At 35.1% G+C, this 17,178-nt stretch overlaps 1 protein-coding gene across 1 annotated transcript; it reads right to left on the reverse strand.

The window, feature by feature from the left end:
* Positions 1-1,747: 1,747 nt before the first annotated feature.
* LOC134254263 (uncharacterized) lies at positions 1,748-17,153 on the reverse strand. The gene is made up of 5 exons (XM_062736805.1): positions 16,905-17,153; positions 16,524-16,736; positions 13,139-13,236; positions 5,925-7,113; positions 1,748-2,493 (listed from the first exon to the last, which is right to left on the reverse strand). The coding sequence occupies exons 1-5, from the start codon at positions 17,056-17,058 to the stop codon at positions 2,129-2,131; spliced, it is 2,019 nt and encodes a 672-aa protein (XP_062592789.1). The 5' UTR covers positions 17,059-17,153; the 3' UTR covers positions 1,748-2,128.
* Between the last annotated feature and the right edge of the window lie 25 nt (positions 17,154-17,178).

Raw genomic sequence — 17,178 nt, forward strand, 5'->3', positions numbered from 1 at the left:
ACGGTCAAAGGTCTTGCTGTCAATGAAAGGTCTTGTCAAAAGGATTAAATATGTCAAGTATAAAAAGCATTAGCAAAACTCTATAAAAGTTATGATCAAGGTTTGCTTTTTAAAAGTAGGTCAAATTCCAAGGTCAAGGTCAAATTTCTTGGTTTCCAATGAAAGGTCTACTCACAAGGATTACATATGTTAAGTATGAAAGCCCTTTCCTTTACCATTCAAAAGTTATTGCAAAGGTTAAAGTTTTTTCAGAAGTATGGAAATCTCCAAGGTCAAAGTTGTTGGTATTCAATGAAAGATCTTTCCACAAAGAATACATATGTGAAGTATAAATGTCCTGGTATCTACTGTTCGAAAGATATTGCCAAAGTAACAGTTTGGAATTTTAGTGTTATAAGTGGTTCAATCTCCAAGGTCAAGATCAAAAAGTCAAATTTGGTGGTACCCAAAGAAAAATCTTGTCACAAGGAATACACATGTGAAATATGAAAGTCATAGCTCCACCAAATCAAAAGTTATGGGCAATGTTAAAGTTTTTGCGGACAGATAGATACTGTGAACCAACTATTATTCGCATCTTCTTTTATTCACGATTTGTCAGTTTCAAATTATTCCACGACGATGAATATCCACGACTGAAAGAACATTCTTTACAAATTCAAAGCAAAATAATCGGTTTGTGGCAATTCATATTTGTGAGTGAAAGGAGGTGGCAAACCTCGTGGCTATTTCTTGCACGCAAATAAGAGTTGGTTTACAGTAACTAGACAGACAGACGGACAAACAAGACAAAAACTATATATCCCAGAAACGTAGTACATGTATACGGGGGCATGAAAACATCTTAACATTAAAAATCTTTAAAACAAGAGGCCTATAGGCCACAATCCTCATCTCTGTACCTATAGCCCTTTTTGTTCATTAGCAGATTCTTTGTCTTTTATATTTCCAAGTAACATTTGATCAAACATTGTAGTCAATCTTAAATTTTCACCATCTGAAGACTATTTATGAATACTAAAAATCATGACTTTGCTGTTCCTGGAAAATTCTTTTAAAAGTTTCCCATGTATGTATTTCTTTTAAAAACCTTGATTGCCCTAACTACACCAATGGGGGAGGATGTCATGAACAAATTTACATTTCCCCATAAGGTGATATTTATATTGATATATGTTAAACCTTGGCTGGGCAAGTAGTATTTGCCCTGCCACTCTGTCTGTTTGTATGTCTGCAAAAAATTTAACCTTGTTCATAACTTTAGAGTGGGTTGGGCTATGGCTTTCATATTTCACAGATGTATACCTTGTGACAAGACCTTTTTGGATACAACCAAATTTGTGGTTTGACCCACTTTTACCAAAAATATCAGAACTTTAACTATAGCCATATCTTTAGAATGGTAGGTGCTAGGGCTTTCATTCTTCACATGTGTATTCAATGTGACAAAACCTTTCATTGGGTATTGAAAAATGGACATTTTGACCTTGATCTCCTAGTTTCACCAACTTTATCCTGGACAATAACCTTTGAACTGATAATACAAGGGCTTTCATTTATTACAGGTGTATTCTTTTTGAACAGACCTTCCATTGGGTACGAACCATTTTGAGCTTGAAGCCTGGTTTGGAGTTTAATTTGCACTTGAGAAATTTTAAACCTCTCCATAAGCTGCCAGTGTTTCACAAATACATAGTATACAATACATTTAAAATATACTTTAAACCCTAAAGTAGATTAAAAAACACAAGGTTTTCTCAAACTTTAAACAACATTCTAGATTTACATTTTTATCAATTTAAAAAAATATACACTTCAAAAATCTTTCAAAGGGCAAGGTATAGTATTGGCTCAATCTGGCCTATATTATTTGATGTAAAAATCATAACACAATTGTGGCAGGGGTGACAACAGGGTGTTTTTTTTATAACTGTTACATCATATTAAAAGAAACCCCAACCAAGGGCCAAAAAGGGGGCTAAGCCTATCTTGTCCTTTTTAAAAAAAATAATCAATACCAGCTTAGTATAAAAAATTAACATCTTAGAAATTTTGACACTCTGAGAAAGTAGAAAATTATGAATAGAGTATGACTTAATGCCTTTAATATTTCAAGGCCACATATCCTTCAAAAAGAGTTTCTTTTCCTCAGAATATCAGATTTGACCTTCTGGAAATTGTTCCAATCTATTTTTGCATCTGCCTCTCTTTCAGCATTCTGAAAAGCCTTTTCCAGTTCTTCCATAGTTGCTCTTTGCTTTGCTTTCCTCTTCCAAGCAAGAAAAATTTTGTGGATCAGAGTATGAATAGATCTTGAAGTGTTTTCCATTTCTAATGTGTCAATTTGTATCTGTGTCAAACCAAGATACTTAGCGACTAACTCCAATTCTTTGGGTCCAACCACTTTTGTTAATTTCACCAGATCCATCTCAGACAGGACATTTTCAGTAAGATTCCCTGCATCATTCTTGGAGTAGTAGCCTGGGTAATACCCTGTCATGGTAATATCAGTGAGTTGTAATTAAAAAAAAATTAATTCAAATGATACCTTAAAACATTGCTGTGATGTTAATCTTTCTTTATTACTGTTAATTTTGTAACCTGTTCACTCATCCAGAAAATGTAGGTCAGATCCAGATCCAAAGGAAGTCTAATACAGTGAAAACTGTCTGACACCTGTGTAATTCATCACACTGTAAATTTGAACCTAAAAATTCTTTCCCATTTTACTTACTTCTATGTTACTTTTAACTCTGCAATATGGCACACTTTCTATTCCGAAACAAAATTGGTCTCCCAGTGCATGTCAGATTAGACAGGTTTCACTGAGGTATGTATCCGTTGAGGTATCATCCATACAAGTTTGGATATAAGGTTCATAGTTACTTGGAAATGAGACCTGCACCAACAACTTTAGCCTGTTCACTCATCTGGAAAATGTAGGTCAGATCAAGCATCTGAAGCAAGTCTGGTAGTATGCATTCAAAGATGCATCATCCTTGCAAAGAACAAGGTTCACTTATGACCTTTTTGACCCTGTGAATGTCTGAAAAACTGAAACTGTTTAGTACCATTCATTTGTCATTAATGAATGAAAGAAAAAGTGAGCTAGCTCACATACCCCACGCTCCCCCAAAACTTGACGGTGAAACACATAATGAAAGGCACAGCTAGTGCACTTTAAATACATAGTATAGATGAAAAAGGGCAATAATTGCAAAAAAAATCTTCACATCAAAATGTCTTGCATATGAGGACATTTAAATGTGGAATGAAGTTTCTAGATGAATAATGGAATCAAAATTTCTTGGCATTATACAAATCCAAACATTAATTTGAAGTGGTTGGGGGGGGGGGGGTGAGAAATTTTCTTGAATAATAGGCAAAACTCTTTTGGATAAAATAATGGAATATGTCCTAAATATCTGCATAGGTTGACGAAACTATGTACAACAGTTTAAGAGGAGTGGTGCTGACAAACTGTTCATCTGTATATTCAAAATATGGCCAAAAAGTCTAAGTTGGAAAGTGTGGAAATTCCCGGAAAAATAAAGGAATCGGAATTTCCTGGTAATATGCACATCTACATATTGTGTCCAAAATATCTGCAAAGTTTAACGAAATTCTTTGCAGTGGTTTATGAGGAGTTGCGCTGACAAACTGTTCATCTCTATATTCAAGGTATGGCCAAATGCCTAAGTTTTTAGTGCGGGAAGTCCCGTAAAAAATAAAGGAATCGGAATTTCCTGGTAATATGCACATCTACATAATGTGTCCTAAATATCTGCAAAGTTTAACGAAATTCTGTGCAGCGGTTTATGAGGAGTTGCGCTGACAAACTTTTCATCTCTATATTCAAGTTATGGACACAAATCTAAGTTGAAAAGTGCCGAAATTCCCGGAAAAATAAAGGAATCGGAATTTCCTGGTAATATGCACATCTACATACTGTGTCCTAAATATCTGCAAAGTTAAACGCAATTCTGTGCAGTGATTTATGAGGAGTTGCGCTGACAAACTGTTCATCTCTACATAAAAGGTATGACCAAAAACCTAAGTATTTAGCCCGAAAATTCCCCAAAAAAATAATGGAATCGGAATTTCCTGGGAATATTCACATCTACATATTGTGTCCTAAATACCTGCAAAGTTTGACGAAATTCTGTGCAGCGGTTTATGAAGAGTTGCGCTGACAAACTGTTCATCTCTATGTAAAAGGTATGGCCAAATGCCTAAGTTAAAAAGTGCGGAAAGTCCCGGAAAAAATAATGGAATCGGAATTTCCTGGTAATATGCACATCTACATATTGTGTCCTAAGTACCTGCAAAGTTTAACGAAATTCTGTGCAGCGGTTTATGAGGAGTTGCGCTGACAAACTGTTCATCTCTATATTCAAGGTATGGCCAAATGCCTAAGTTAAAAAGTGCTGAAATTCCCGGAAAAAATAACGGAATTGGAATTTCCTGGGAATATGCATATCTACACATTGTGTCATAAATACCTGCAAAGTTTGACGAAATTCTGTGCAGCAGTTTATGAGGCGTTGCGCTGACAAACTGTTCATCTCTATATTCCAGGTATGGCCAAGTGCCTAAGTTAAAAAGTGTGGAAATTCCCGGAAAAAATAATGGAATCGGAATTTCCTGGTAATATGCACATCTACATATTGTGTCCTAAGTACCTGCAAAGTTTAACGAAATTCTGTGCAGCGGTTTATGAGGAGTTGCGCTGACAAACTGTTCATCTCTATATTCAAGGTATGGCCAAATGCCTAAGTTAAAAAGTGCGGAAATTCCCGGAAAAAATAACGGAATTGGAATTTCCTGGGAATATGCACATCTACACATTGTGTCCTAAATACCTGCAAAGTTTGACGAAATTCTGTGCAGCAGTTTATGAGGCGTTGCGCTGACAAACTGTTCATCTCTATATTCCAGGTATGGCCAAATGCCTAAGTTAAAAAGTGTGGAAATTCCCGGAAAAAATAATGGAATCGGAATTTCCTGGTAATATGCACATCTACACATTGTGTCCTAAATACCTACAAAGTTTGACGAAATTCTGTGCAGCGGTTTATGAGGAGTTGCGCTAAGAAAAAAAGAGGACTGACTGACTGACGCACTGACTGACTGACTGACTGACTGACTGACGGACGGGTCAAAAACATTATACCTCCCGCAACTAGTTGCGTGGGGTATAAAAATATGGAGACAATGAACTGCATTCAAGATCAAAAGTCTATTAAACAATACAAAATAGGAGCAGAGCTAACACAGACCTCCAAAACATTGGAGGTGGAATCAGGTGCCATTAATTCATAATTATCTCGCATTAGATAAGGGAGTGGCCCTTCATTTGAAAAAAACTTGAATCCCCTTTGCCTAAGGATACTTTGTGGCAAGTTTGTTTGAAATTGGCGCAGTGGTTCTTGAGATAAAAAAGCGAAAAGTTTATGACAACATTGACACAGACAACAACAACAACGTCACCGACAGACAACGGACAAATTTTGATCAGGAGAGCTTACTTGAGCCTTCGGCTCAGGTGAGCTAAAAACCAAACAAATATTAATTTTCATGTTTGGTATTTTCTTCTGTAATGCTTTTGTCCCGTGGGGATCCGGGTTAGAATAGGTCCTCAGTACCCCCTTGCTTGTCGTAAAAGGCGACTAAATGGGGCGGTCTTTGGATGAGACCGTATAAACCAAGGCCCCATGTCACAGCAGGTGTGGCACGATAAAGATCCCTCCCTGCTCAAAGGCCGTAAGTGCCGAGCATAGGCCTAAATTTGCAGCCCTTCACCGGCAATGGTGACGTCTCCATATCAGTGAAATATTCTGGAGAGGGACGTTAAACAGTATTCAATCAATCAATCTGTAATGCTTTTTCCAGGGCAAAAAATTCAGTTGGAAAATAAAACTTACCAAGTTTCCAGTAACAAAGAATGTCAACTGGATCTATCTCATGATAGTTTTGCAGTCCATGATTTGGACATGAAAATTTTTCTTTCCCACATATGGCTTCTTCAGGCAGGAAAGATGTGACACATTCTTCAAGAACGTTCTTCGTGGAACATTGGAATCCAACTGTGTAAATTGTTTTCTTATGGAAGTTTTTAGTCAGTTTCTTCAAAACATCTTCAACCTTCTTTCTAATGTTAAGTGTAATTGGAGAAACAAGACAGTTTTCCCCCATTCTAAAAATCTGCACTTGAATGGATGATATTTGGAGTGCAAGAATAATGATATGTTCCTTATGTTTGAAGCATGCTACATTCTTAAACAAACACTTCTGTCCATTGTCTTCAATCACTGTCCATTTGCTGTCTTCAGCTTCCTCCACAATCAATGCAACAACAAGACGAAAATAAAAAAAATTTGGAAGGAACTTAAAATTGAACACCAACACTGATGTTTTCTCCTCCAAGGACCAAACGCGAGATTTCAGTTCATGTGTGAATTCTAATTTATTCATACATGCAATGTAATGCATTTTTTTTCCAATCGCAACCAAACCCAGGCGTTGCATGTATTTCAATGCTGAAAAGCATTTTTTAATGTCCATTTTCTGGTTTTTCCAGATTCTTTTTAAAAGACCATCGGAAAGATAGCCACTATTATAGAAATACTGCCAGTCTTTGTCATTTTGAACTAAGTCTCTAACATGCATGGGATCTGTAATGATAGACTTAAAACAGTCTACAAACCATTGCACATCTGTTACTACAACTTCTCTCAAATTGTTTTCATTAAAATACAGAATGATGCCAAAATCATTGTATAATCGCAACACATCACACGTATCCCTGTCTTTTCCCGTCTTTTTGATTGCAACCTGTTTTCTGAAATCTTTTAATGAAATAAGTTTCTGTCCTTTCTGCTTATTACTCCTCAAGACAACTTCACAGTATGCCCAATCTTTGGGAATTGTTTCTCTCCATCTCTCTTGCCTGGCAATATTGGCAAGGCAGTTTTCAACTTCCAAGAGTGTTCCTAGTCTTTCATTTTCATTCATAGGGAATCCAATACTGAAGCATCTTGAACGATCCAGGTGCTTCTTCAAGCCAGTTTCATATTGCAGGAGCTCTAGTAATTCATCATACACTGAACACACCTTTAAAAAATGTATAGGAAAAAAATTACAATTTTTTTTTCTCATATCATGGATTTCAAGCAAGTTAAAAAATCTTATCAATATTATCAAATATAAACAATACAATACTGGGTGCATAAAGTTAATGTGAGTTTTCAGTTGAAATTGCAGTTTCAGTACCAGTATTTCACAGTTTGACTTTACTATGGGGACAATTTTAAAAACAACAAGAGGCCCATGGGCCACATTGCTCACCTGAATAGCTTTGACCATGCAGTTCTTTACCAAATTTCCCCCTTGTAATACCTTTTGTGACCCCACTCTACCCAAAGGGTTCATAATTTGGACAATTTAATATCTACACTACCCAGGATGCTTTCGCGTATGTTTCACTTTTTCTGGACCAGTAGTTCCCAAAAAGAAAACTTTTAAAGATTTAAAGATACAAGGGTTGTCCGATAAAATGGTGGACAAAGTGTTTTTCTCAAAATAATTGGCGCATAAGCTAAAATTTTCAGTAAATGTTTATCTATCATATTTAAGTGCATAATATTTTTTTTTTATAAAATATAGACAAAAAGAAAGTTTTTGTTAAGCTTGAATGTGTGCAAGGTACGGTCCTACGGTGCATGGTCAAAAAGCCAAGATTTTAGTATAGAATTCATGATTATTGATTCAAAATAAAAATTTGAAATAGATATAAAATTGGGGAAAAAATTATGCTAAATCAATTCCATAATCCATTTTGTCGTCTTTTAAAAAATTCAAAGCATTTGGTTAATTTTTGACAGTTTCTCGAGCATTCGAATTGGGAAATTGTTAAACACAACACATGAAAAATGGAGATGTTTGATGACGTTACCGCGCACCGGAGAGCAGTTCAGTTTGATTAAGATGTAATAATGACACATTTAGAGACTTTAAACGAGTATAAAAGAAGAAAAGAATTTAAAAATCACCAGATCTTTGGTATACAAATGAAATAGTTTTTTTCTTAGTGAAGTCTTTTTTGACCGAGTCCCCGGATAGTACAAAACATACAACAAAATGCTATGGTAATGGCAAAAAACGCAGTCACTGTTGACCGTCAATAAAGATTGTCTATTTAATTGAATGATGGTGAAAATGTTGTCCCTAACTTACTAATAAATGTTCAGGAGATCGCATGTGTGTGCCATATTGATTCCTCAATTGTTTATGGAGACTTGAGTATGTGTATCTCAATGAAGTTCCTTAATTATAGAGGGAATTATCCAACTTTCTTTTTAGCACAGATAAAATCTGACGCTGTTTTAGACACTTTGACGTTATCATCCATGCACCGTAAGACGATACAATACATAACATAAAATCTAGCGATGGGTATCGCTTAAAATTTCGTATCACGATATATCATGATTTTTCACAAAATATCACGATAATATCATGATATTTTTACAAGCAATTTTTGCAAATAAATGGTCAATGACATTATTTTTCTTTAAAATATGCTAAAAAAAACATAACTTCACTTTTTTGAAATTCTTATGTAAATAAAACTAATCATGTTTGGATATTAATAGGCTATTCTTTTCACCTTTTACAACATTTTGCAGACTTTCTGTTACTGTAATTTGAAAGATTGATCAAATAAATGAATAATTTCTGGACTTTATTAATATGCACCTAAATACCGGTATTTAGGTTTCCGTATCACGATACGTATCACGCAACAAAAAATCGTGATATACCGGTATACCGATAAAATCGCACATCCCTAATAAATTCTCATAATTAGTTTATTTATACATATATCTTTTTGAAATTTGCTATGTGTATTCATAAAATATGTACTAAGGAGTAGTGAAAATTTCAGAACGTAGTGATATTTATTTTTATCACTAGACAACTTGTCCATGATTTTACAGGACAACCCTCTTATTACAATGTAAAACTTGGGTTCCCTATTGTGGCTCAGCCCTACCCCTAGGTATCATGATTTGAACAATTTAGAATCTACCCTACCCCATGATGCTTTCACATAAAGTTAAGCTTTTCTGGCCCAGTAGTGAGAAGATTTTTCCTATATAGTTCGATGTAAAACTTGTTGCCCAGCCCTACCCAGGGGTTCATGATTCGAACATTTAGAATCTACTCTACCAGATGATGCTAGCACATAAATTTAAGCTTTTCTGGCCCACTGGTTCTTGAAAAGAAGACTTTTAAAGATTATTCCTATATATTTAAATAATAAACTTGAGTTCCCTATTGTTGTCCTACCCCTGGGAGTCCTGATTTAAACAATTTAGAATCTACACTACCCAAGGATGCTTTCACATAAATTTTAGCTTTACTGACCAAGTGGTTCTTGAGAAGAAGATTTTTAAATATTTTTCCTATATAATTCTATGTAAAACATGGGTTCCCAATTCTGGCCCCGCCCTACCCCCGGGGGTCATGATTTTCTGGCCCACTGGTTCTTGAGAAGATTTTAAATATTTTTCCTATATAATTCTATGTAAAACATGGGTTCCCTATTGTGGCCCCGCCCTACCCCCGGGGGTCCTGATTTGAATAATTTAGAATCTACCCTACCCAAGGATGCTTCTACATAAGTTTCAGCTTTTCTCACCCTCTGGTTCTTGAGAAGAAGATTTTCAAGATTTTTCCTATATAATCCTATGTTAAACATGGGTTTCCCTATTGTGGCCCTGCGCTATCCCCTGGGGTCATGATTTGAACAATTTAAAACCTCCACTTCCCCAGGATTTTTTTTGGAATGTATAAATGAATAGTAAAGACACATTTTTTAAAAATTTCACTTAAATAAAAGGTCACATTGACCTTGAAATAGGTCATGCGACACACCTTCTACCTAAGATGCATAAACTGGCCGAGTTTGATGACTCTAAGTCTAATATTTTCTAGTTGTGGGCTGGAAAGGAGTTTTCCATATTTGGCTATAACTTCTTAATTATAGGTCAGGTTAACTGCAGAACTGTAGCTCTCCGAAAAAATATTTTGACAGACCGATGAGCTACAGTGCCACCCATGGAAAAAACTACAACTGACTGTTTATCGATTTATTTCTCAATGTTTTTAAAACTATCATCTTAGTGTTACTAACCATGTGCTCCTAACATATTTTTTCATTGTTTCAACAACAAAACATTCCTTGTTGTTAATTGCCCTCCTGGCCCTGAAATCGAGTACATCGAAAAAATTTTCTATTCAAACTGCCATTTTGGTTTGCAAGATAATTCGGCCCTATGCGCTTCGTGTAGATGTCAACTACAAAGTACTTGATAGAGGAGTGAGGAATTTACTGAAATCAAAATTTTTTGCAATTGAGGTAAGAATTTGGAAGAATTAGTTCAGAACTAATCAAAACTTTTTGTGCACAATAAATGTACAGTTTTTTCAATGGGTGGCACTATAGCTTTCCAGTCTGTCAAAATATTTTTTGTCGGAGAGCTACAGTTCTGCAGCTATGGTCAGGGTGACCTACGTTTTGTGCATGACACATCTTCTACCCAAGATGTATCAGCTGACAAAGTTTCATAATTCTAGGCCTAATAGTATTAAAGTTATGAGCTGTACATGAGAAAAGCTAACAGACGGATGGATAGACGGACAGACAGACGGACACAAAGACTATAACAAAATACATGCAGTCTTAAGACAGGCATACAGTCCCTGAAACGTTCTACTTTCCCACCTGAACGGTGAACGAATGCTGAACGGTGAACGAACTCGGAGCGAACGGTGAGTGAACGATGTGCGAACGCTGAACGCAAGTTGGTGAACAATGTGTGAACGGTGAACGCAGAACGCGAACAGAGTGCAAAGGCGAGGGCAAAGTGAACGGTGAACGCAAAATGAACGATTTATTCGGAATGCCTCTGATCTTTTCCTTGCATTGAAATTATTTTATAATTCTAATTTCAGGCGCTTTAATATAAATATACAGTAGATAAATAAATTAAAAAAATAAATAAATGATAAAAAACATTTTTTTTCTGTACATATATGCACCTATGATTTAGATCGATAGTTTTATAACACGATTTTAATTGCAGTAAAACATGTGTATTTGTTACCGAACACGTGTAGTTTAAATATAAAATTAATCCATTTATATATATATAGTAAATATGCTTATCTTTTCACTTATAAAATAATGTGGACTCTAGAAGATAAAACTACTACTTATAGAATGAATTAATTACATTGTAGGCGGTTGAATCAACCATACATTTATTTCCGTGCCAAGACTCTGAGTAAAATAACGGATTTTTTTTAAAATTCACAATTGTCTGTTGACGTTTTGCATAAAACCCCTGTTTTTTAAAATTCTAATGCAAAATATTCTTAGTTATGTGTTTTTTGTATTCTTTTATAATGATTATTTTAGCTAATTTCCACGTGTATGTAGACATTTCCCGGCCGTGATTATACTCGGCAAGATGATGGAAATTAAGAGGCATTCAAATTATTTGTAATAGATTAAAATTTCAAAACTAAAGAAGTAATGAGCTGTCATAGTTTTTATTGAACAGAGAAATGTACAAGAGAGAGAGAGAGAGAGAGAGAGAGAGAGAGAGAGAGATACCCCCTCAATTCTCAGATATCTGTTATATTAAATAAAAACTCTTATTTTTCTTAAATATTCCACGAAGTAAAGGTAATCATTTTTTTTTTAGATTAACAAATCCATTTGGCAGTAATCATTGGCTTTTATTTTCCGTCATCAAGTTCACACGGTCCACGTGTTTGTCCTGTCAATCAAATTTTATTCGACACAGTGGAGGCGTGGAAATTGTGTTTCACCGAACATTTCGAAGGCAGTCACTTAGTATTTCTAAGAAGTTTTAATATTTTTCCCTATCATTTCCAGATCTGCATGATTTTTTGCATTCCTGCAGAAAAAAAATAAATAATGGGAACATATACTTAGAAGGATTGAGTTTTAAATTGAGTTTGAAACATATTCCCTGCCAATTTAAAATACTACTGTCGGCACAAGTGTATTCTAAAATACTATTGTTTAATGACTGTTTTAAGACTGATTTTATTGTGGTACAATACACATTAAATACGTATTAGTTAAATACTGAAAATATTCACTAAGAATTTTATTTCGAGAGAAAAGGCACGGGGGGGGGGGGTCTTAATTATACTGAATGGCAAACATATATTTAGGTATGGTGAAGGAAGGAATTTTCCTTCTCTAATAATAGATATTTTAAACAGTTGGTCTTTTCTAAAATCTAAAATCACACTATCAATTTAATTAGCTCTAAAGATATTTAATTAAGTGAATATATGCAGTACTGTTCATAATTCTCAGGCCTACGTTTAGTTTAAAATACGTGTTACTGTAGAAATAATTTTTTTTGTGTATTCTTGTCTTGTAAAAGACTTGGATTAATTATTATACATTCATTAATGATTTGTCTGCTTTAACATTGCAACAAATTGTTGCCAAGCGTGAAGCATTTGTACAATGCCCTTTTTTAAATTTATATATTTTAGCATCGTTCTACATACATGTAGGTACTTAAATGTTTTATTTTCCAGGGAATAAAGTAATAGCTGAATTATAATAATAGAAATATAAATATCATAGATAATTTTTGCAATATAATAATTATTTTCAAACACGATATCTAATTTATTTAATTAATAAACGTGTAAATCCTTACCATCAAAAAGATAAGTTCTTTCACTTCGGAGTTCCGAATGACAATGAAGACTGAACGATAAGTGAACGGTGAACGCAAGGTGAACGCAAAGTAAATGGAACGAAGAGCGAATGGTGAACGCGAGCGCACGGGGAACGGTGAACGCATAACTGTGAACGAAGAGCGAACGGTGAACGCACGCTGAACGAACGGTGAACGAACGGTGAACGAACGCTGAACGAACGGTGAGCGAACGGAAAAATGGGAAAGTAGAACGTTTCAGGGACTGTACAAAAATGATTATCTTTGACTTCGATCTTGTGCATTAATGTAGTGCATATAAGGTTGAACGATATTCAACATAGGATTCTGTTCAACTTTACCTTATCCTGTTCAACATCACAGTGTGTGGCTATGGTAATAACTGGTGTGTCATCTTCACAGTACGTGTGAACAGATTTCAACCAGAAAATGATATACTCTGAAAATTACAAAACAAAATAGAGTAAACATTAATATTCATTAATATTAATATTATTATATATACATTATAAAAAGATGTGCTTGTAAAACACAAATCCCCATCCACTGGCAGAAATACAAGAGGCCCATGGGCCACATCGCTCACCTGAGTTACTTGGGTGATGCAGTTCTTTACCAGATTCCCCCTCTTGCTATACCTATCATGCCCCACTACCCCCTTCCCTTTTATGAATTTAAAACTTTAGAATCTACACTAACCCTGGATGCTTCCATATAAGTTTCAGCTTTCCTGGCCCAGTGGTTCTTCAGAAGAAGATTTTTAAAGATTTGTTTTATATATTTCTATGTAAAACTTCGATTCCCTATTGTGGCCCCGCCCTACCCCCCGGGGTCATGATTTGGACAATTTAATATCTAAACTACCCAAGGATGCTTCCACATAACTTTCAGCTTTCCTGGCCCAGTTGTTCTTAAGAAGAAGATTTTTAAAGATTTGTTCTTTCTATTTCTATGTAAAATTTGGATTCCCTATTGTGACCCTGCCCTACCCCTGGGGGTCATGATTTTAACAATTTAATATCTACACTACCCAAGGATGCTTCCACATAAGTTTCAGCTTTACTGGCCCAGTGGTTCTTGAAAAGATTTTTTAGTGTCCCCACCCTATTTTTGTCTTTTCTTGATTATCTCCCCTTGTAAGGGGACTTGGCCCTTCGTTTTACCAATTTAAACTCCCCTTCACCCAAGGATGCTTTGTACCAAGTTTGGTTAAAATTGGCCCATTGGTTCTTGAGAAAAAGTCGAAAATGTGAAAAGTTTACAGACAGACGGACAGCTAGACAGACGGACGGACAATGGACAAAATGTGATCAGAAAAAGGTGAGCTAAAAAAGTAGGTCAAACTTAAAAGTGGAGCTTAGATCGAAAATGTTCGTACCTTAGGAAAAATATCCTTGTCATAAAGAGTATTAAAGGACAAGGCATGGTAAAATTGTGATATTTTTTGTAGTTAAGAGCTTCAAATGATGCTTGTTTTGAAACCAGCACTAATTTTGATTCAAGGCTTTCACAGATGCCACAACAGGGTACAGAAGTAAGGCATTTCCCCAAATTTCTTTAATTCTGCTGGCTTTTTTTCAAAATTCATTTTTAACTTTATAGTTTTTACTTTGGAAAACATAGAGGACAAGCTTGCCTATCTGAGATTTTTACACGCAAGATACATCTGATAAAAGTTTATGAAATATATAAATTTAACAGATAGGCAACAGTCTGCTCTATGTTTTTTGAAATAAAATGTGCTGTAAAATAACTAAAATTGATAAAAATTTGCATAAAAATGAGAAAATTCAGTATACCCTCCCGCTGGGTTTTTCAGAGAAGGTGCCAATTCACAAATACTTTTATATGAATCTAGAGGTGTTCACAATTTTCTTACAAAAATTTGCAGTGAAAATACAATTGCTCATTATATTTCTTAATCAATGAAACAAAGGTGCAACCAAATAAAACATCAAATGAATACTAATACATTGTAATTCCATTGTAACAATTTTTTTTTAATTTCTGCATTAAAGAAATATATTGCAACTATTATGTGTCATGACACTCTGCAAACTGATTGTTGAAAAAAAAAACATATTATACAAAATAAAATTAATCTTGATAACTTTTCATCAAATTCATTTTGAAAATAAAGAGCTGGTATTCCAGTAATGAAGTGCTTTGACAGACAATAAATTACAATTAAGAGAATTAGAGAAGAGAGATCTTTAATTCTCCCAGGAGATATCACATGCTTGATAAAATATGCCTTAACAACTTCCCACACCAAACTCATTAATTTATCATTAACTGGTTGCATGTCCAGTCATTATTCTCAAGAGATAAATGAATTTACATTATCTTCAATGTAATGTAAAAACTGTTGTTTTTTTTTTTTTTTTAGTTTTAATGAGTAGTTTTAAGCTGTAGTTCACATTTTTGTGCAGATTTTCTAGATTTTATGTCTCTAACCTTATACATGAGTCCAAAATGAACAAGTCAATAAAATAAAACCTATAAAATGCCAAAAAATGAACAAATAAAGTTGAAAATTCCAGAGGCACACCTTCATATGGTGAATAATAGGTGTACCAATTTCCAGATAAATCCATGCAATAGTTTCTGAGAAATGGTCTGCACAAAACCACAAAATAAAAATGAAAAAACATCTGTAAAATTCAAAATAATCATCCAATCAAGATGAAAATATCAGGTGCACACCTTCATATGGTGAAGAATACGTGTACAAATTTTCAGACAGCTCCTTTCAATAGTTTCTAAATAATGGTCCAGACAAAATCTCGTCTATAGACAGACAGACGGACATGGTGATTCCAATATACCCCCCTAAACTTCGTTTGCGGGAGGTATAAAAAAAATTTAATGAAACACACACATACACAAAACATAGGTAATCAAAGATTACGAAGCTCAGCTCGACGAATATTATCAATGTTAGGTAATGCAAATCTCACATCATATTCTCTTAACAGTTAGTATTTATTCTCACAACAATATTCAAGCAAGTTCTGTTTAAATAGGTCTTAAAATTCATTGGGGATTGACCTGTTCCAAAAAATTTAACCTCATCACTCATTTGGAAAATGCGGGTCAGATGCAACATCCATTGTCCATCCTTAAATGCATCATCCATGCAAGTTTGGTCCAGGTAGGGCTTATAGTTACTTGGAAATAACCTAGTCACTAATCTGGTAAATGTAGGTTAGATCCAGCATCCGAAGCAAGTCTGGTAGTGTTATCCCTAGATGCATCATTTATGCAAGTTTGGTCCGGGTAGGGCTAATATTTACTTGGGAATGGACCTGCTCAAAAACCTTTATCAGGTCACTCATCTGGAAAATGTAGGTCACATCCAGCATCCGAAGCAAGTCTGGTAGTGTCCATCCCTAGATGCATCATCTATGCAAGTCTGGTTCACGTGGGGCTTATAGTTACTTGGAAATGGACCTGCTCCAAAAACTTTAACCTGGTCACTCATCTGGAAAATGTAGGTCACATCCAGCATCCGAAGCAAGTCTGGTAGAGTCCATTCCTAGATGCATCATCCATGCAAGTTTGGTCCTGGTAGAGCTTATAGTTACTTGGGAATGGACTTGCTCCTAAAACTTTAACCGGGACGCTGATGCCAACACCAACACCGACGCCAACACCGGAGGTATAGCATAAGCTCATCTCGACTTTGTCGAGGTGAGCTAAAAAGTTACAATTCTGAAAACTGACCTCCGTAAGTCCAGTCAGAAAACATAGTTCCTTCCTGATCACATAGGTTTCTGTCAAGTTGCTGGTCAAATGATTTGGACTTGTCTATAACAAGGATATAAAATGCTCGTTTACTTAAATATACCTGATGACAGGCATAATAGGCACATTGCCCGCCAAAGTCAACAATACTCAGTAACAGTTTTCCATCTGTATCTGTGGCGTCGTTAATATCTGAAATAAAAACACTGAATTGATTGAAAAAACATTGCAAATCTTTTAATGCAATACTTCAACAGGGTCTTAATTAAGCAGATTCACTATTTCTGTTTAATTTATGGGCAGAAAGTTACACACAATTTGGATTGGCTTGTCACTTTATATACTGCAAGTTAATCAAACCTTTTAGAGCATTGTTTTCGGAATCTATTTCAAATATATCTTCATGGACTTCTAGTCCCACTGTTGATTGGATTTCTTTTATTTCTTTAAAACTTTTCTTCTGTAATCTGTTGAGGAGAGTAGTTTTGCCAGCTCCTGCACAACCCACGAGCATTGCTCTAGCCCTGTGTATTGTACGGGTTCCTTTTAAAGCACAGTCTACATAACTAGAGCGTGCAGCTACATCCCACTCCAATACTTCTTCAGGTACCTTCACTGTAAAGAATTATACATG

Source organism: Saccostrea cucullata, unplaced genomic scaffold, assembly GCF_032062105.1.
Source record: "Saccostrea cucullata isolate Sc308-1 unplaced genomic scaffold, CSIRO_AGI_Scuc_v1 ctg1422, whole genome shotgun sequence".
NCBI classification, from domain to species: domain Eukaryota; kingdom Metazoa; phylum Mollusca; class Bivalvia; order Ostreida; family Ostreidae; genus Saccostrea; species Saccostrea cuccullata.

Bases quoted from the DNA above. Each gene is read 5' to 3' on its own strand.
- LOC134254263 (XM_062736805.1), bottom strand. From the start codon at position 17,058: ATGCTCGTGGGTTGTGCAGGAGCTGGCAAAACTACTCTCCTCAACAGA. The intron at 16,737-16,904 runs GTTTGATTAACT...TTTTTATTTCAG, and splicing joins CGAAAACAATGCTCTAAAAG to ATATTAACGACGCCACAGAT. The intron at 7,114-13,138 runs GTAAAGTTGAAC...CATTTTTTAAAG, and splicing joins GTGATGTTGAACAGGATAAG to GTGTGTTCAGTGTATGATGA.